The following is a 21095-nucleotide window of genomic DNA, read 5'->3' as shown; positions in this document are numbered from 1 at the left end:
TCCATGAATACTCAGCCTAATGACATACTGACAGTACGTGCATCGTTCGTGTATTCAGCATAAGGAAAGGATTTCACAAACTTTAATGTGCAGAGTGATCAGTGTTAAAAAGAAACAAATAAGCAAGTATTGCATAAAAGAGGAAATGTGCAATCTAAAGTTTCTGATCTGGATGCAAACCTCTTGACGGACTTCCTACCCACACTCATATGTTCCACAGATGAGTTCAGCCCCCAGCTGAATGCAGAATTAGGCCCAATGGGCTGCCCTTGCAGCATTTGCTCCTGTCAACAACTTGTGCTCTGCATTGGGAGATCTGGGTATGTCCTGATAGCTTCAGTGGAAATTGGAAGGGACCTCATCTGTATCAACCTTACTACCGGAGCAGAGACACAGTGGGGAACTTGTCAGAAATGGACGTTACTCTGCAGCACATCTCACCCTACTAAGAGCAACAAGGGGCACATATGACCCACAGAGGGTGTGCAGCTTGGGCTTCCCATGGCAGCGAGGTGAATTACAACCTAAAAGCATTGGTGACAGATTTCTCCTCTTAAATTTCTGCTGTTTAGCTACAAGTTAGGAATGTAGTGGGAGTGTCTTCCAGCAGGGAGAAAGAAGCGGGGGGCAGGCAGAGGGTGAATGCCTCCTTAAACCATGAATGGTCCCACCAAGGTGCTTGTTGGAGTTGCCTACCAACAAATGTAACCATGATTAAAACACCGTGCTTGTTGCAAGATGCTAAACAAAACCAGCCATTTAATAAAACCAATCCATTTTAGCATAATAAAATACATCCGGTATGGGATATTTTATGAAAATGTTTAATTCAACTGTTTCTTTGGAATGTAGTAGTCATAGTTTGAAAATTTAAGTTACAGTTCAGTTCTATGTGGTTTTTTTTATGCTACTCAGTGTCTGAGAATACAAATGTCATTTAAAGTTAAGGCTTCGCTGTTCATTTTGAAACAACAATTTACAAGTGTCATATTGTCATAGAAAATAAAAATTTCTGTAAAAAAAATTTGCACAAAGTTTTATGATGGTACAAAACATGAAGCAATAATATACCAGTAAAATGAAATCATTTTACTACAGAAGATTTTTATAGTTTTTCAATAAAGAAAAAAATATGTTATTTTACACTTTAAAAATTATGAAACAATCTAAAACAATATAAACTGAACATTTTGTAACACTGCCTTTACAAATTAATAACTTTATAAACATATAATTTTTTTAAATATATTTATCAGTGCAAGATACTTTTCAATGTAAAGTTGCAGTATCATTTTTCCTTTATTGAAGGGCAACTTTCATTCTATGACCTTCAGAGAAATCGAATCTTCAGTGCTAGATCCTCATTATCATAGTAAGGTCTGAAGACCGCAAAGGAGATATATTTCTTTTTACGTTCACTATTCTCAGTATGTTAAAAGAAGGAAAAAACCCACCAACTACCAGCTTTGCTCTTCAAATAGATCAAGACCAAGAGCTGGCCCAGAATCTATTGAAATCCATGTGAATATTTCGAAAGCTTGGGCTCCCCAGTGGGATTTCCTCTTCAAGGCAATATATGCATGTAACTCTCAAGTTAGTGGACTAGAAGTTTTTCCCACTGAGGAGAACAGACCCTAACACCTGGATCACACAGTGGTGGTGTGCCGAAAATAGTTTTGAAAAAAACCTTTTTTTCTTTGGGTTAATTAACTAGCTGCTGTGATACCATTATGGTCAAATTACAGTGTTAGATACAACTAAAATTCTACCTCTGCCAAAGTGAGTTTGTCACTTGGGACATTTCATGGACTAACTTTTAGGCAAAACTTTCAGGCCCTAGGTGCTCTGTCTCGCCTTCTGGAGGACCCAAGGTCTAGAGCCTGGGGAGGTAACTCATCTAATTTAGGCATCTAAGGCTTGATGACCTGAAGTGGGTGTTTGAATTTTCACTATAGTCTTTGCCTTTAGGACTCCTTTGAAGTAGCAACTGTCCACTGCTTTTTTTCTTTTGGGTCTTCCTTTAAAAGATTTTCAACTTCAAAACTCATATTTTTACCTTCAGTCTCCCTCTCTTTTGTTCAATTTCTAGGTTACTGGTGGTTTTTCTGCAGATTTTTCTGGTTTATGGTTTATATTGGTGAGATTATGTGCTTCAAAATATTTAATTGATAAACAGGGGTGGATTCTGTTGCTCTGTGTAATTCGAGGCTGAACTGGCCCTTCTTTAGCCCTAATCCTGGACAGGATACTTCATTTGCTCTACTGCAAAACCAACTTTGGAAAAGACTAACTCAGAAAGCCACAGTCTCTTCCCTGACTCTGTTTGGAGATTTCAGTGAGGAAAAACACGAGTTCAGCACTTTGAGGGATGTCCCTTTCCCCGTGTTTGCACTGGTTTTACCTGCTAGTTGGTGGATACCCAGGGGAAGGTTAAAGCTGCCTTCTTCCACTGCCCCCCCCCCAGTTATGGCTGTGCTGTGTGTGGGTCACTGCAGAAAACCCAGGGGCTCCCCTCACACCTGCAGGAGGGGAGTGATCCCTCTGGTCCCCCACCTCCTTCTGTGGACCCCTGTGGGAAACATACTCTTGTTTCCTTTTACCCTGTTGGACCAGCTGCATAGGCTGTTGAATATTATTTGTCCAATAATATTTGTCCTAAAATGTTAAAAAATTGCCACATAATTGTCAGACACATTTTTCTGACAGCTTACATTACTCAGCTCACTGAATCTGTCACTATCTGCACTTCTGGTCAAACAGAAACCTCCTGCTATGAAATGCCAATTGGATGTAACAGGATGGTAAGAATATACCCTACATACACTGTGGGATTTTATTCTGCCCTCAGTACCCATGTGTAAGCTCAATTAGCATTGATTAGTATGAAAATGCACATTCACTGAGAGAACAGAACTCTGGGTTCAGGTAGGGGCAGGAGGAGGAAAGTTTCTTAGTTTAAAGGCAATCTTTTGAGTAAGGGAATCGTTTTCCCCGGTGTAATTAACAGGCAAGCTGTTCAGGATAAACGACATGGTTCATGACTTCAGGAAAAAAGATACTGTCACTTTATGCTGTTAAGAAGAAACCCAAAGTTCGACTTTGGAGGGTAAAGTTAAGAATTTTCCCTTATTTTTTAACACAAACTCTAATAAAATCCTTTGCCATTACCAGCAAGTTAAAGCTGCAGTTTTCTTTCCTTGGCAACGGCAAATGCTTATGCAATCTACTCAGAGAGAGAAAGAAAGAGAGAAAGAGAAGAGAAAGGGAGAGAGATTTTACATTTGAAAATACATTCTATATGAAAGAACAATAAAAGGGGATATTGCAGCTCTATACAAAAGGGTCAAGAGACATGAAGTTGAAATACAGGAAGCAGAACAATCGAGCCAGGTTGTCAGATCTGATTAGCCCTTGCCTTGCTGAGGCTACTTTCTTACACTAAAATATACTTTTCTTTTAGTCAGTGAGCCATCAGAATATGATCAAAGACAAGGGCCTAACTGCAGAGAAGCAGAGCTGTACTTAATGTTAACACAATGAGAAGCAGTACAAACAAAAAGGCACTTGAGAGGACATACACTAGCCAGTGCCAAGGACTTTTTTGTTTAGTTTTTAGGCAGTACACTTGGTTACCAGTTGTGTCTGATGATGGCACATATTCTTTTATGGAGTTCACAAGCACAAAATTTAGTACAACACTGAAAAACATCAATAAAATTTGACTGTATTGCTTCGTAAACAGAGCTGACACACTATATTGGTACTGATGCAGCAGTACTTTCAAAAACATCCTAACCCTTCTTTGCCTATGCACAACACGAGCAATTATACACAAATACAGGTGCAGGAGTCCACTAAATTGCTGTTACTCCAATATGTTCTGGGCACTGAGCTACAGACAGCATGTCCATCCAAAGGACCCCACTGAATACATTTTGTGACAGCATCTTGGATTTTGCACAGTTAAAACAAAATTATCCATTAAAGGAAAATGAAAGAGGGAGAGAAAGAAAGACAAAATGAATTATAAGTCAATCATACTTGGTCTCAACACCAGCATTTGATTATTTCAAATAAAACCAACAGAAAAAGCAGACTGTACATGATTCAGATTGTTAACACAGATTGTTGTCCATGTTTATCGGTTACACACTCATTGAAGCTCCTGAGAAAAGCTTGGCTCAGTGTCATCAATGCACTTTTCAGCCTGTACAGTAAAAGAAGATCAACAGTTCCCCAGCATGACCGAGCTATGTCCTTCCATCCCAATTCTCTGAAACTTCTCCAGTCGCTTTATACCTTCATGCTTCTGAGTATGAATTCTGTGTGTTTAGTTTATCTTTTTTCAGTTTTACACCATCGACCAGTTCAAAATTGTAGTTCTCCAGTGCAGACAAGTTCCTCTCTGACATCCCATTGTGCCAACAGGCACAGTACAGGACGACTCCACAGATGGCTCCTAAAAGCACCCCGAGTGCACTCATGGCTATGATGGTAATAAGGATTGGATCTAGGGTCTTCAGGACATTGCCTGGTTTCCTGGAGATGTTATCATCGTAGTCCTCGCCTGTATGGTATGGAGGTGTAAACCCTGAAATGGAGTAAAGAATTGCGAAATTTTCAGAGCCGACTCTGGTTAGAAATTTGTTTTACGAGTTGTAAATTTGGAGAAAGGACATAAAGTTTTTGAGATGAGTTGCTACATAATTTGAAAACCTAGCTTCTTGGAGGTAGTCATAAATAGCTGAAAACTATAATGGGGCCCAAACAGTTGATTTTTTTTCAAACCGTTCTCCAAACCTTGAATCTGCTGCCGGTTAGTAGGGGTCTGATTCTGCCTTGGATTAAGTGGGAGTCTTGGGAATGAATAACCAGACTTTTTGATTATATTTTACCAGCTTGCAGTAGTTAGTTCAGAATTATTAATTAAATCTTATTCAGCTCGGTCTGGATGTTTATAGCCTTAGATATTAGCTGGGAATCTCCAGCCATTTTGCATCCATCTCCACTTCACTGACTTCAGGATTGGACCTTGAAATGGAAACAGTGGCAAAACTGACACAGAAGAGCACTCTTTCCCCTTCGGTAAAATATTCACTGGGTATGATAATGTTTTCCCTCAACCCTTTCAGTTTATGAAAGAGATCCAATAGGCTTGCAAATCCTGCTAACTGTTGCAGGAGAAGCCAAAAAGTCTTTCTGGACAAACCCTGCTGTCGCTGAAATCAATGATACCAATCCTGTTGACTGTAACAGAAAAAAAATAAGCTCATTGCCTGAAAAATGCAAGTATATTTTATTATTGGGACAGTATGACAATTATGATCCGTTTAATGATCCATTTACAGCCATCACCATAGAAAATGATAATGCTTTGGTAGACTGGTCATAAAATGACATTTTCAGCCAGGTCTGTGAAACAATTAGCCTGAAGAGTTTTGAGTTTAATTGTGCGAGTCATAAATGGTAAGATATAATGATAGCTGTTTCCTCAGCTGTGGACAAGCCTTCTAGATAACAAAATATTAAGGAGCTATAGTGTGCATGCATATATATATATACCATATACCAAATTATGTATATAAAATTTGGAAGAAATGAGACAGGTATAAATAATACAAAGTTCATACGATTATATAACATAGAAGAATAAGACTATTACATCCATCAAGTAAGTGTAAGCCTCTTTAGCATCTGATCTAGATAAAGCAAAAAACTGTGATACAATATGCAGTTAGAGAACTATCTACAAATAAATAAATGGAATACACAAAATCACAAGAAAATACATTTTAAAATTAATTCCTTTTTAACAATAACACAATTTTTACCTGTTTGATTACTTTCTGGGTCGTCTTCTTCATCTATTTCATTCTCCACATCAGTTGACTCTAATGAAGCAGAGAGAATTGACATTGATTATTAGGGTTACAAACACTGATTGACTATCGTGCTGGCAATAATGGTATAGCAGATTTTCCTGTGTCAGAGCATCATTATGTCAGCTTGACAGAATTGTTCATTATGATAGGCTCTGAAAATTAATGGAGAAAAAAGAAAGATTTAAAAACTCCTCTCCGCCCAGTCTTGGCACAGTTTTAGTTATCAGCAGGGGTTTTCCATGCCTGGGAAAGAGAAATCAGTGTAATGAATTAGCATCTCATTCATTGTATTTACAATTTTGGAGCCCAATTCCATAACACTTCATCAGTGTAGGCATAGTTAATCACAAGAACAGTTTCACTGACTGCAGCAAGATGACTTGTGTTTGGGTTTCAGACAGCTTTTGGCTTTAGCTCCCACAGGCCAAAATCTTTGCTCAGCATTCAGTTTGAACAACCAAAACATGTGGAGGTAGGAAGGAACTTGTTTCCCTCTCTCATTCTGGAGCCACGTAAATACAATCGCTGTGGTCCCAGCATCTTTCTTGTCACTGAGGGCACTGCAGGAGGACCAAACAGTGTGTCCTGCCTCTCTTTCCTGGTAACTGTCATTCTGATGGTGTACACTGAACCACAGAAGATGGACTGTGTGATAAAATGAGACTGTACAGTTTTCTCATCCTGCAGTGAAACTATCATGTAGCTGAAGTCTGACATGTTACTCTCCAAAGGATATTAACTACAAAATGTGAGGAACATCCTCTATTATTGCTCTCAGTTGTGCTGCCAACTCATATGGCATAAGTTTATCTTTCTAAAGCTGAGGGTTCTCAGTTCTGTTCCGTCTCCTACATAAAAGTCATTGCTTCATCTCTGTCATGAAGGACAGGGTTCAGTTGCTTGTTTATCTGGGGTTGCTGCTGCCAAATTACATGCAGTATGCAATGTGTGTATGATCAGCAGTGACTGGAATAACTCAAGACTGGCCAGAAATAAAAGGACTCAGATAGCATCTCAGCAATAGCCTGGCTCAGGTGTGGAAAAGGCTATGTTCTAACATTACTTTGTGTCCTGTATGTCTGGGAGCTGGTGACTACAGCAAATGAGTCACAGAAAACTCAGAATTACAGGACAGCAGAGGACAGAGAAGGAGTTATTTTACCTTGCCTGTGTATCCTGTAAGGGTTTGATATGTTCCTTTAAAATAGAAATCAAGTAGGCCTGGTAGTTAAGTAATCTAAAAAAGGTGAGGAAATGAAATTGGATCTTGAGCGTTAGGTAAACCAGGGAAGAACATTATAAAAACCAGAAAAAATTAAAGATGGAAGCAATATGAACTGCAGGGAGAGATGTGAGAATGTGAACATGCTGTGACTCGTGTCAGTAGGATGCCAGTTCTGATCCAAAAGACTGCAGTTGCTGCAGTACTGAGATGATACCAGTAGCATTTACTATGAATAAAGCTATGGGCCAGATCAGGATGTTTTCAGTGCAAAACTTCCTATATAGCTAATAATTATGTATCCCTTTCTCACAGATAAAAAAGCTATCAAAAGAAAATAAATGTTTTTGATGAGTTCTCTGTATGTTTTTGCTGTTCATACTTACTTCGGCAGTCCTCCTGTGCTACGTGATTGTCAATTTTAATATCATCCACAGCAATTCCTCCAGTTCCTTTTCCAATTTCTCCCTCAATAACCACCTGGCAAAATAAGATAATGTTCACATTGTTTTCATGTTAACACACAATTGCAGCATTCAGGACATCTTATTTAGTTGTTATCACACATCTTCACTTGTCATGATGCCATAGCTACATGTACTTTGATTGTGGCCTGCCAATATGCCCTGCATGCCTTTATGAACTTGCATATGCAAATGTGAATTTATATAATGTCATAACTTCATTAAAGACTGTTACATCAGCAGCAAAATGGTGGCAAGGATGCAGTTTTGTGACAGATGAGAAATCATTTCTAAAGTATTTTATTTGGCCTTTGATAACAAATTGCTTGTATCACTGTCATCTGAGATACCATGAAATATGTCACTATTATTACCGTCACAGCAACAGCACCTCATCTGTAGGTATAGGTACTGTCTGAGTAAATCCTTCAGTGACATCTTCTGCTATGGTGTATAAAACATGACCAGCCAGGTCTTAGTGGCCTCAGTTCTGTTAGTTCAGTGAGGTGCAGCCACTCACCTGATAGTGTTTCACAGACTTGTGAAGAAGAACACGTCCTTCCTTCCAGCAGTTTGCTTGGTGCCCGCTCAGGGTCCACAGCACCTGGTCGTATTCATCTGGCTTTTGGTACCGCAGTTTGATCTTCAGGGTGCCGACGTGTGCACCGGACATGTGGTACCAGAAAGTCATGCAGTGGGCAGAGTTCTGCGAGTAAATCACAGGGCTCAGCAGTCGGGCGACTTTGCCTTTCTGGCTTTCGTCAGCTTGTGAGTAAATGAAATTGCCATCTCCTACTGTGACAGAAGGACTGTGTTAGGAATTGCCACCAGTTTTCATTTGCTTTGTTTACCGAAGAAGCCCCGGCCACCCCTGATCATTTTGCTTTCTTTCCATGCTGGTGGGTCAAGCCTCACAACCAAGAGTCTCAGAGGGTGTTGGTTTGGGAGCTCTAGGAAAGCTGATGTGCTCTAAGGAGAGGGCCACAAAAATGATCAGAGAGATGGAGCACCTCTCTTAGGAGGAAAGGCTGAGAGGGTTGGAGCTGTTCAGCCTGCAGAAGAGAAGGCTCCAGGGAGACCCTACTGCAGCCTTTCAATACTTAAAGGGGGCTTATAAAGAAAGAAGGGGACAGAATTTTAGCAGGGCTTGTAGCAATAGGACAAGGAGTAATACTTTTAAACTAAAAGAGCATTGATTTAGACTAGATATAAGGGAGAATTTTTTATGATGAGGGTGGTGAAACACTGGAATAGGTTGCCCAGAGCGGTGGTAGATGCCCCATCCCTGGAAATATTTAAAGTCAGTTTGGATGGGGCTCTGAGTAACCTGATCTATCTGAAGCTGTCCCTGCTCATTGCAAGGGGGCTGGACTATATGACCTTTAAAGGTCCCTTCCAACCCACACCGTACTATGATTGTATGATTTCCTCTGGCAGTCTTCTTCATTGTTCACTGGGGTGCTTCTTGCTAAGAGTGAGCCATAGCAACACGTACACTACATGGCACACACAAGGCACTTGCTTTTGTTCAGGGAAGGAGGCAAAAGCATGTTTGATGTGACAGCATATGTATCATTAGCCAGTGTACACCTCCTGAAGGGAGCCAGCCCTAGTTCAGCAGGCTAGGCAGAAATCTAGGGCCCTACTCTACACTAATTGTGCAAAGAGCTATTTTTAATCTCCCTTTAAGGTAATCTGTGCTTGAGAAGGCAAGATTAGTACGGGAAGAACACTGGAGGATGAAATAGCTTTGAACAGACACGGTCAGAGATCAGGAACTGAGATCTAAGCAGTGCTTCTAAATAGAGTCTGAGCATTGTCACAAACGGTGCCAGAGCTGTTCCCTTGATTTTTGTAATAATATATTGGACTCTGTATATTTGTGAGCTGTTTCCTGAATGGAAAGGATTATGGCTGGTATTTTCTGAAGAGCATAATGGATTTATACACGTTGAAACCTGAACGCCTAATGCCCTTAACTTGGAAAATTACTTGCTTAATCACACTGGGAGAGGAGCATGAGAGGGTGGGATTAGTTTGGTAACAGAAAATTGCTAAGTAAGATACTGACTACAGAGAAGTGCTTCTGATTTACACCACCCAGGCATCCATTCCAGACAGCTTTTGAACCGCTTCTTTGCACAGAATTATGATGGAAAAATATGAAGTTCATACTTGTACGTGTAAGAATAGATTGCACGTGTAATGCACTCACACAAAGGATGGAGACAGTGTTTACTGGCATGTGTATAAAGTTATTTTGAAAGTAAGAAGGAGAAAAGTAATAATAAGAAATACTACTCCTCAAATGCTGAAATAAGTATACGTATCTGTTTATATCAATGTTTAAACATAAGAAAAGTAAAAAAAGGCAAAAAGGTGTTTTGAAGTGTGGTGTTTTATCAACATTGGTTTTTGCTTACAGATGATAGTCTTGAATTTCGTTTGAAATAATGTATAATTGAGACTTGCTGGATTGTAATGGTATAGTCCTGCACCAATGAAGAAGAAAGGGTAAGTGTTGCTACTCTGGGAAGCACTGGAAGGACAGGGCAGTAAATAGTGAACCAGGAACAAAGATGAGTAGGGTAAACCCAGTGGCCGGAAGGAGTGGGCCTAATAAATGAGAAAGAGAAATATTGCTTCTAACATGAGGCAAAGACACTTTCTTTGTTTGGATTTTGCTGCGGGTAGTCAGAGGTACTCTGGCCAATATGCACATGGAAATATCTGGTCATTGAAAGAATTCTATAGGGGAAGACGATGTTAAATTGCTGAAAAAAAATTAGGCTTTTTTTTTTTCTTTCTTTTTTTTTTATATCTTACTGTAGTATCATCTTGTCCAGCTTCTTCAGCAGGACTGCTTGTGACTGTATGTTCTTTCCAACTTTGCTTCTATGCAGAGGGCAGCACAACATGTGCAAATCTCATCAAAGAATGGTGATAGGGAAATCCAAATGGAGGAAAATAATCACAGCATCAGGATGGCTGTCTCAGTTGGAAAACCTAACTCTGGCCAGATTTAATCATAACATGTATAATTTGAAGTGACATAAAGCATATCCCACTGTCTTAAAGCAATTGCTGTTGAAGATCACTTCTGTGGAGTTCCTTTAGCATTATACATATGCAGCTGAGAGCAAGATACGCCTGGGAGTTGCTTTTTGTTGTTCTCTCAATATATAGGGTAGCCTTGCTGTGTAGCGGTGACACTGAGGGGCTTGTTTGGGACATCAGTGCCATTCAGATTGCCCGTGGTCTGTGTTCACACCCAACCCTACTCGTCCCCTACCTGCTGGCAGGTGAATGGCAAACCTGGCATGTAAAGGTGCCCTTGAAGTTGAAGAAAAGATTTGAAAGAGTTCAAGGAAATTTTTAGAAAATATTGAAAGTTAGTGCACTATGGAGAAAAAGGGGCTGCCTGTAAGACTTACTGACGCTACTGCTAATGGAACAAATAAGTCTTCTGCACTAGCAGGGCCCATTGGAACCAACAAAATCTCATTTGAAGAATATCATTTCTTCACCTCTTGATTGAAGACAGGTTCAGTCTCTCTATAATCCTTGGTGGCAAAGTGCAGATAGCTCTTATTTCCAGAATATTATTGCAGTGCTGGGTCAGGAACTCTGTCTTCATTGTCTTAATTAGAGCTTTACTTATGCATGCCTTTTAAATTTTGTCAGTCTCTGGCTAACATAGCTTTTAACCTCCTTTCAATGTCAGATCCTACTGAGCCATTTCACTTTACTCTACGTCAATTTTTCCACCATTACAGCCTTCACTTCAGCTAACTGCATTTAGTTAATTTGATGCCATTTATTTGTACAATGCCATTTATAGTCAAAGTATTATAAGTTTTTTTTCCCTGTAACTACTGTACTTGTCTTAAGATTCAATTGAAAGTGTCTCAGAATTTAAAAAGTCCAATTTTGTCTAATTTCCTTGTCATTCTCATTAGGCAAAGGGGTTGCAGAAGTGGGAAGGGGGATTCATCTCAACACATTTGATTAATCTGCACGTATGCAAGAAAGAACACTAAAGCAAGAGGCTGTGCAGGTCATGCAGCGCCCTCCCTTCTCCACTAGCCAGCAGCATATTTACTGCCTAATTATGCAGAGCCATGAGTTAGGTACTACAAAACCAACTAATCAATTTCCCAGGGTGATATTTCTGGAATAACTGTGTGAGTAAAGGGATGGCTATAATCTCCAGCTGGAGAGGACGAGGGCGTGGAATTACATCCATCTGGGAAGTTTCACTTACAATACCTTTCTGTGGTGGGCAGTCCCTGTAACTACAAACAGGAATAATGTGATATTTGCTCACAACTGGCTCACTTGGTGAATGATACTTGCAGAATATTTGGTCATTCAGATTTTTTTTTTTTCTACCCCAGATGATGGTTATCCAAAGACAAGTCAGGGGAAGGGAATATCTTCAGTTCCTGACAATAAATGATCTTTATTCCCCAACAGAAAGGACAATTATGGTCAGTTGTGACTACATATAATGGATTAGATTGCCTAGAGAATCACTGTTGTGACTATGTATTTTAGGTATAATTCACTCTTCTGTGGTTTTGGAAGGCATGTTGGTATTAAACAGAACAACCTCTTCCCATGTAAAATGGCTAAATCATGAACTCATGATTACCTGTGTGGTCTTGAATCGGCCCAGTTTTGCTGGTCAGGATTGCCCACTTTAAATCCACCTGGTTGTCGTGCTCCCAGTGGCACAGAGTCTTTTGGGATCCCCAGCCAAAGGCACAGTTGAAGTTGTATAGTGGCAGCTCTGCAAGGAAAGAAGGAAAAGGAGGGACAAAATATGATGATTAATTGTGTAATTCAGATTTTGTACTTCAGAACCAAATGCATGCATTTGACCGTTAACAGAACCATTCATCCTTGAAACTCTGAGAATCCATAGCAAGAGCAGCCCTGCTGGGAAACAGATGAAGACCCATATTTTGGGATTTTTTTGTGGTTTGATTAATTCTTCTGATTTGCCCACATTAGCTGATAATTGTGCTGTAACACATATGACTCAAACCAAAAGCTCTAGCTTAATGATCAGATACATTTTCTGGTTGTTAATATCTACTTGTACCATAACAGTGCAAGGTTTTGCAACAGCTCACAATAAGATTTGGACAAAAATAAGAAAGGGCTGAAACGCTAATGGAATGTCCTTGGCAGGGAAGGATTTCTGGTGAAATGTATAGTACGTGGCTTCAATAAGGAACTTATTTCAGGATCTTCCAGACAGTTAAACAGGCCCACAAGATGGCAGCATTGAAATGAACAAATTGAGACAGAAAAGGGACAAATGTGGCTGATTGCCAAATGAACTCAAAATAAGCTTCAAAACAAGCTCCACGTAAAACAAGGGAAGTCTGGTATTATGGTCAGGATGAGATCATATCTTGTTTTCAGCTTCTCTTAAATTCTGCCCAAAGGTTTAATACATAGTAGCTTATTTTCTTCAATAGCACTTGGAATTTGAATGGAAAGATTACACAAAGATAGCATATAAATCTCTTGCATTTCTTATTTTCAGAAGCAGTTTGAAATCTTTTGCGCTTTTGGTTCCTGTCCCACTGGTATGAACTTTTACCTCACCTTGAGCACTGACAACTCCCAGTAGAGCAGTACCCTTCCCACAGCAATGTGACCAAATCCTGAAGTCTTTTCTCAGGCATGACTCACGCCTTATTAGAGGAATAACTTAGGTTTACTTTTAATGAGTACTTTGTGCAAGTATGAACTAAGAACAAAGGACTCTGTGCTCCCATCAATATCAGCTCTGGGGTAAGAATTGTGTTTCTTGCCCATTATTAAAAAAAAAAAACAAAACCACAAAACAACCAGGAAAGATAATGCAACCCCCTAGAATGGGTTTTGTTTATTGTGGGAAAATATGGAGAAATATGGGAAGTCTGTTGGGACCTGTGGCTGGCCAGAGGTGGAACATTTCCAGCCTGAAGAGGCAAAGACCTCCTCCACATAGTGAGCTGCCCAGGGAAGGTGGAAAGGCTTTTGAACTCACAACCCAGATTTTAATGGAAAGTAGACTAGAACAATCATTTTATCAACACAGAGAAAACCTCAGGTGAGTAGGTTGAAGACAGAACGGATATAAAAAGGGTTCATCTATCATTCTCTCTTTTCCTGATGTCTCCTTGTTTGGCAGGTCTTTGCTCCCACACACAGTTTTAACAACTCACTGGATCCCTGTGTTGCAGCCCCTGTACCCCATCCCCTCTGGCCCCTAGAAAATTTCTTTCTGTCAGCACAGAGGTCTGAGTGTGCGGCAGCTCCTGCCCCTCTTCTCTGCCTGTCAGTACCTCAGCTGTGCTGCGGCATCTCTCTGCACTGAGCCCTCATTCTTCACTCCCTCCTTTCATCTGCCTCATCCCGCCTGCCGACCCGCTCCCTCCTGCTGGCCTCCGGAGGGGTCTACTCCACATTGTCACGAATACAGCATCCTAGCTGGGAACAAATGAATTAAACAGATAATGTCTGGCACAGGAATTCAATGTGGAGAAAACATGTTTCCTGGAGGACCCTAGCCCTTTCTAGGAAAGGGCCAGATTGCCGTGGATAATCTCTCTTTGGACTCAAAATGCTGAAAAAGCAGGACTCAGCCTGTGTGCACATGAGTTGTGTGACATGCATGTGCACATGCAGAACGGCAATCCATTATGGTTCTTTTTTCAATATATGTTTTTGTTTTTTCTAGACAATGGGGTCATGATCAAAGGCATCTTGCCCAAAAGGGGACATCTGAAAATAAAGGGGAGTTTTTAAAGAAACAGAGTGACATTGAAATTAATTAAAGGGTTTTAAGTTTGTGAAAAATAGCCTTTAATTGTCAAGGAGGCCTAGTGAGAGCTATATTGCATGGCTTTGATATCAGAGCCATGAAACAGAACTTTAGAAAAGGTCTTAGGAAACATAAAGCAAAATTAATCTTATTAATCCCAAAGGTTTATATCATACAAAGCTAGCGATAGCCGGTGTGGTATTCAAACCACAAGCAAGGAGAACAGTGGTAGATAGATCACATCAATCTGAAGATATCACACAGAATAAATGAGCACTTAGCACAAAGAGACTGAAAGACTAGTATTGTTCAACATTGAATAAAAATAAATAGCAGAAGACACAGGGTAAGTATGTAAACGGGTGAGGAATCCAGAGAAGGAAGATTACAATATTCTATTTTCTCAATTTCATAGCCTGAGAACTGTGAGATATCCAGTGAAGTTCAACGTGGATCAAAGGAAAAAAATTCTCATGTGATATGAGCGATACTTGCTTCCCTTGTATGGGAAGCAAGCTGCTAAGGCTGAGCACAATTCAAAGAGAACTGGACACTGAAATGGATAAGGACAATATCCAGAATGTAATTGTTAATTCTAAAATGCAGGGAGTGACAAAAGCCTTTTGCTTCATGGTCTGAAGCCAGCTCTGAACATTGGGATTAGAAGGAGGGTTTCAAAACATAGATAAATTTCACAGTACCATCTAAAAAAGAATTTCTTACACGCTCATTTGACATATAGTCCAGGAAACTGGCAAAGAGCCTAAGTCTGATATGCTTTGGCCATGCCTGTGTTCCTTGGCTTTGGACGCACAGACAACATGGTGTAGCATAAAAATGAACTTCTTTTCCATGCAGAAGACAGCAAGAATCCCCTGAAGTTTAGAAGAATTTGACCACTAACCTGCTCTCAGTTAGCTATTTCTTGCTAGGTTCCTGTTGTTTTCTTAAAAGTGATTGTGTTAATACATTCCTTAGACAATCACAGCAACAGGATTGAAGGTCAAAGGCAAGGCATTTCAGAGTGCTCTTATTTTATGGGCTCCTTAAACATGCCATCTCTTATTGTCTATTCTTATATCTCTTCCAATGCTTCTCCCAGGGACTCATAAAAAGAAAAAAATAGACCTGCTAGCCAATTAATAATAGACACTTGTAGCATCAGGATAGGTTCATTAGTTGAATGGACAATGGATCTGCCCCAGCAAAAGACAGAAGAGTTCAACGCTTCTATTAAAGGTCCCCAGGGAGCTGGTACAGTAGCTCGCAGTAAGCTACAGGCGATCTGTCCTTTTCTTTGTCCTTGAACTATAGCTTGGCATCTCTGGTGGAAGGAAGGAAAATAGGGCTGAGTAGCATTTGGTGGGCTGCCTCTGCAGTGCTGGCCCATTCCTCTGCTAGGATAATTCTCCTGCCAATAGGTGACTGATCTCTGGGTTTGTGTGTATACAGAAGATGAAGAAACCCTGCTATTCTGTAACCAAATAGCAGCAGTTCAGATGAGAATCTGAGAGGGAGGTGTGACGAAATCCCATATGTCTTTTTCAAAATGTAGGGTACGTGATACTGAATTAAAACAGATTTATCCTCTCAAAGAATAACCAACAGCTGTACTTTTTGACCACATCTTGCTCACAGCTGGAACCATTACTGCACATGAACAAGAAAGTAATTTGAAAATCTAGTTGAGTGAGTTTCTTGCAAGTCCATTAATCTTTCGTGGCCCACAGACTTTGACATATTTTTATAACTTCTCCAACAAGAGGCAAGAAGGAGCATGATGGCATTAAAGATGCTATGAAAATTCTCTATGGGATGCCCTTGCCAAAGGGTTAATCAACACTAAAATGGGAAATTACAAACATAATTTGGACCACTTTAAAGTAGCGTATTGGGTCTGATTTGTATTTGCTTTTCACCTTTTTATACCACTCTGTGCTGGTATAATTAATTATATAATTCTGGCAGCACAGAATTACCTTAAATGATAATAAAAGATAATTTAACTCCTTTAGTATCCCTTTATTGATGCAAAGCTGTCCCACTGTAAATGAGAATCAGACCTATTCTACCTTTAAACGGATTCTTAGCATAGATTTTAACCTCAGGATTTCTTAGTTATTTTTTCTGAAAACGCTGTTATATATGTGAAAAACAAGGTATTTCTTGAACAGTCTGCTTTACAAAGGACTGAGTTTACAAGCTGAGAGCACATAATGTAAATGAATAGCTTGCTCTGTATGTAAATAGCTAAATCAAACACTTCAAATAGTCCTTTAGGATCGAAAACGCTGTGTTCAAAAAGACTAGATGTTGGTGAGTCTTAGAACTGAAGCCCAAAAGGTATTTAACTTGACAGACAGATTTGGTAAAGGCATCTTTTTTAAGTTTTAGAAGGAAAGTAGATCCTCTCTTAAAAAAAAAAAAATCCAAACCTTTAAACATTATTAGCAGTTTGAAATCATGATTCTTTTTTATTTTCTTACAATTCAGTCCCCTTGAAATGAACTGTAAAAGTCTCCTTGATGGAAAGCTTGTTTATACATGGAGGCTTTCCAGCTATTTGCTCTTAACTGTTTCCATAGTGTGTGAAAGCTGGCTGGAATAGGATAATCTCAGGCTTTGACACACACAAGCATGTTAGTCTGGGATAACAAGATTAGGGGTGTTTGCAGGCTTGAATGCAGGCAGGAGGACAGTAATACATGGTGTTAGCACCTATTGCAGAAGCACCTGTGGCACAGCAGGTGCTGCTACTGAGGGGGCTGGTAAATCTCTGTCCCCAGTCACTGTGGCACAAGCTGTTGTGGCCAGCACTGGCACGGTGTAGCTCATACAGGGTTACCCACTGGAGCCTACAACCTGCAACTGATCTGGAATAGCTCTTTGGCTTGGAGTTCATCATTTACCTCAACGTGTATTAACATCTTAAGGTAAACCAGCCCTTAAAGGGAATTAAGGCTGAAGCTGAAGGCTCAGTCCTTGCTGTGTTAAATTCATACCTTGTTCAGCTTGAGAATAGCTGAAAGAGCTGGAGTGCACTTATCCTCAGCCAGCTGAGAGCTAGGGGGGCCCCTGAGCAGCTCTGTAACTACAAGGCCAGTTTAAACTACGTTATTCGTGGCTGCTGTAGCACACGCTCGCTCCCAGCCACATGGCCCTTTGCTCTGATTTGCTTTGTTATGCCAGCCAGGTCCAGCCATGCCCCTTTAGCACTTTATAGCACCTTCATGCCAGGAAGGGTTTCTCTGTGTTGAGGGGAATTTCTGTCTGCCCCTTTTTGGGAGTTTTCTGGCTGATTTTCAGTGAGGGATTATGAAGCAGCTGGAAGCCTTTATGTCTTAAACTGGAGATTCTGGAAACCTTATTCTTACTTATTAACATCTGAATGATCTCTATCTATGATCTTTGTAATGTGCTGCCATGTGGGAGCCTGGAGTTTGGGATGTGAACTTGTCCCTTACTCCCCGGAAGGAAACAGTTCCTACCAGCACAATGCAGGGAAGTTACATTGGCATGGTCTGAAGGGAATCTCAGAAACTCCTTTACTAGAGAAAAAAACTTGGCTCATCATGGAGTAAGCAAAGGTGGTGCAGGAGGGAAGTAAGGAGAGAAAATGAGGATATCTTAATCTCTGGCAGAAGCAGTCAGTCTGTTACTGGAGAGTCCCACCCAAGCCAAGGGGATTAAACATAACCTGCAAATGCAACTGGCACAGGGAGGAGGGAGGAAACTGTGTTGCACAGAGGCACTTAATGAATTTGCAGTTTGTTTAAACACATGAAGATAGTTAAAAACCCTGTAAAAAAATTCCTTCATTTCAGTAAAAAGAGAAAGCTAGGTCATTTCAGACATAAAAATTAAAATGTTTTACTCTAAAACCACTGCACAGCATCCTTTCTTCCTTTGCACCCCCCACCCCCTTCCGAACTGTGGGATCACCAGCAGCCCCCTAGCCCTTCAGCAAAGCTGACTGTGGAAGAGCAGTGTGGAGAGGTGTCCCATGAGGGTGGGCCAGCCTGCCGTCACGTTTCTCATTGCATGGTACTCCACAACCTCCCTCTGCTCATAAAGCAGGGCAGAGCTAGAAATAGTGTATGCTGACTAAGCCAACTGGATGACCCTGGAGACAAATTCTGAGGGGAGTAAGAGCAGTTGCCTCTGCAGTACCAGAACGCAGAGGCAGAGTGGGAGCAACGTCTGAGATGTCAGCTCTATCTCTTTAATCAGGTCAACACCATTAGTCCTTTAGGAAACTTTTACATTATTAGATACTTTCTTTTGCTTGAAGCAAAAGTGGATTGTGTCACATGATTGAGGAAACAATGATAAACACTTACCCACCCTGTTAATAAATCACTTGCAAGACTGTGCCTGACTGTGCTTTAATGGAGGAAATGGGAGCAACTGAAAACTGACCTTTTACTGTTCCACAATTACTAATGCAAAGGATTTTAAACTGATGCTCATACGTTTTGGAGTTTGGGTTTTCTGCCCAAATCTATCCTCTCCCTCACTCCCTGTAAATTGTACAGGATATTAAAAAATGCTATGAAAGCTGTGGAAGCAGCAAACTAAGGTTTTTTTAAAGCTGCTAGTTATTGTATTGATTAAGTAGAAAGGACCTGCTGCCAGTGACAACTTGTTTTTTACTTTTTCAAGTTCATGGTAGCAGTTTATGTAACCCCATTTTGAGAAAACTTGCTAGAAAACAATATTGTAAAACTGCCAGCTCCCTGGTGGAGAAACCCAGCAAACTTTACTTGTCTTAGTTTTGTAAATCCATGGATATAAATGGTGAGTGGGCCCGTGTGGTTCTGTTTTTGTTTGCCTGGAGTTTGCAAACACATTTTGTGTCACTGACATGCCACATTTAAACAGAGTGCACTGTGTGATTAAGTTTAATTTTGTCAGCATTTGGCATTTGCTGATGTAGAAGGAAAACTTGTTCTCTGCTGTGTCTACATGTGGATGAAAGGAATAAAATATTTACTGTACAGAGCTGAGAGACCAGATGCTTCTTTACTTCAGAGACTTTTAGGGAATGGGAAGTCAGGAAGTGCTGCAATTCATTGTTTGGTCCCTGGCATGAAATTTGGGTATGGAATTTATTATGTTTTTAATAAGAAAAAAACTTTTTTTTTTTACCTGGTTGTAATGTATTGTCTATTACTGTTGGCTTTTCTGTATTCAGCACTGTAGTACCACCTGGAAAAGAAATTACGCATATCATGATACATGGGACACAGCAAAGGACACAGCAGTCATTAGGAATACCCTATATATAAATCTGAAATATTACCATCTTTATTAGACATGTAGGTAACTGAGTATGTGAGCTTAAGCATGAAAATAGGGCATTAAAGATCTGGTTTCCTTTACCAAAAAATAAAACAAAACCTCACTATTACATAAAGCTGTATATCTTTGGAATCCTTGCAAACACCAGCTGATCAATCCTTACCATGTCCCTCTGGCCATCCTTGTTTTATAGACACTGATTTGCTCCAAATCACACGGGAAGTCAACGACTGATCCCCATAACAGCTCCTAACAGTCACCAGTTTGTGCATTCACCCGTGAAATGTTCTTTCTCACACCAGGGATGTGAGGTCCTCCAACCCCTGCCACTCTGGGTCCTCCCTGTGCATTGTTTTATAGCTGCGTTGTGAGACCAGCTCCCAAGAGCAGTGCATGGGAACTGCCTGACTTTAGGCTGTAGTCTAAGGCAGGTTTCAGTTCTGTCTCAAAGAGCAGGAGGAATTAAGGACTTCCCCTTTGTCTTCATCTTCAAGCAGATGAACAAGAGGTGAGCGAGGTCATGGTCCTCTCCTAAGCTCACTAATTGATATTTTTAAAATACATGACTTTTTAAAGCAAGCCTCATATTGATAAAGGAAACAAAAAGTAAATTAGCACAATTATAAGTGCGCAGTGGGGTGCTGATTACCAGTCAATGGCTTTTCTTTTCTCCAGCAAGCAAGTGCTTAAAGCATTATAGAAAGGATGACTATGATGACTTCCAATAAGAACGAACGCCCAAGCTATACCAGCTTGATGTTTGTGAGAATGATCTGATGGGAAAAGCTATACGCCATGCAAATAGAATTGCTCTGTATGGGGTCCAAATAGAGCAGGAAGGAATCTGGCCTATAGCACAATTACAGTTAATTGCAAGGGAGTCTTCATTGTGATACTCACATATGTGCAAATGCTATCAGGGAAGCGACTCTTAAGAGTCATACCCATGAGAATGCGGGCACCACACTTGCATCGGGAGTGGATAAAAGAAGGTAAGGCACTGATGAAATCCTGCCTGCACTGCCCTGGTATCCCTAGCGAGCCACGATATTTACATCCTTCTATGCATTTTGGAGGAAGAAAAGAATGATTACAATGAAATTATTGGTAAAACCACTGCTGTGCATTTTAGCATTACAAATAACATCATATGTACAATGCAGTGTTTCTACAGTGTCCAGAACAACCGGGCATGCACTGCTCAGAGTTTCTAGATGGTGTAGTTTATAAATTATGCTAAAGTCTCTGCATTTTTGTAGAAAGGTAATGTAGTGATTTTCAATTTTAGCACTGAAATAGGTTCAGTTCTCCAAAAGAGCGCGTGTGCAGGAAGGCTGGTGTCTGTTCCCTTGTCTTAGAGATTATAAACTGCTCCCTAAGCACCACCTGCAAAAATTGGCAGA

At 40.3% G+C, this 21095-nt stretch overlaps 1 protein-coding gene across 1 annotated transcript in view; it reads right to left on the bottom strand.

Annotated features, from left to right (window-relative positions):
- Nucleotides 1-808: 808 nt before the first annotated feature.
- The window catches only part of NRP1 (neuropilin 1), a 114747-nt gene continuing 94460 nt past the window's right edge, over nt 809-21095 (bottom strand). Inside the window, 7 exon segments of the mRNA XM_055707233.1 lie at nt 809-4334; nt 4337-4591; nt 5832-5891; nt 7491-7584; nt 8089-8360; nt 12223-12360; nt 19540-19599. Coding sequence (XP_055563208.1) covers nt 4294-4334; nt 4337-4591; nt 5832-5891; nt 7491-7584; nt 8089-8360; nt 12223-12360; nt 19540-19599 — 920 coding nt within the window. The 3' untranslated portion in view covers nt 809-4293.

This window comes from Falco cherrug, chromosome 4, assembly GCF_023634085.1.
Source record: "Falco cherrug isolate bFalChe1 chromosome 4, bFalChe1.pri, whole genome shotgun sequence".
Taxonomy (NCBI): domain Eukaryota; kingdom Metazoa; phylum Chordata; class Aves; order Falconiformes; family Falconidae; genus Falco; species Falco cherrug.
This window is presented reverse-complemented; position numbering and strand designations above follow the sequence as displayed.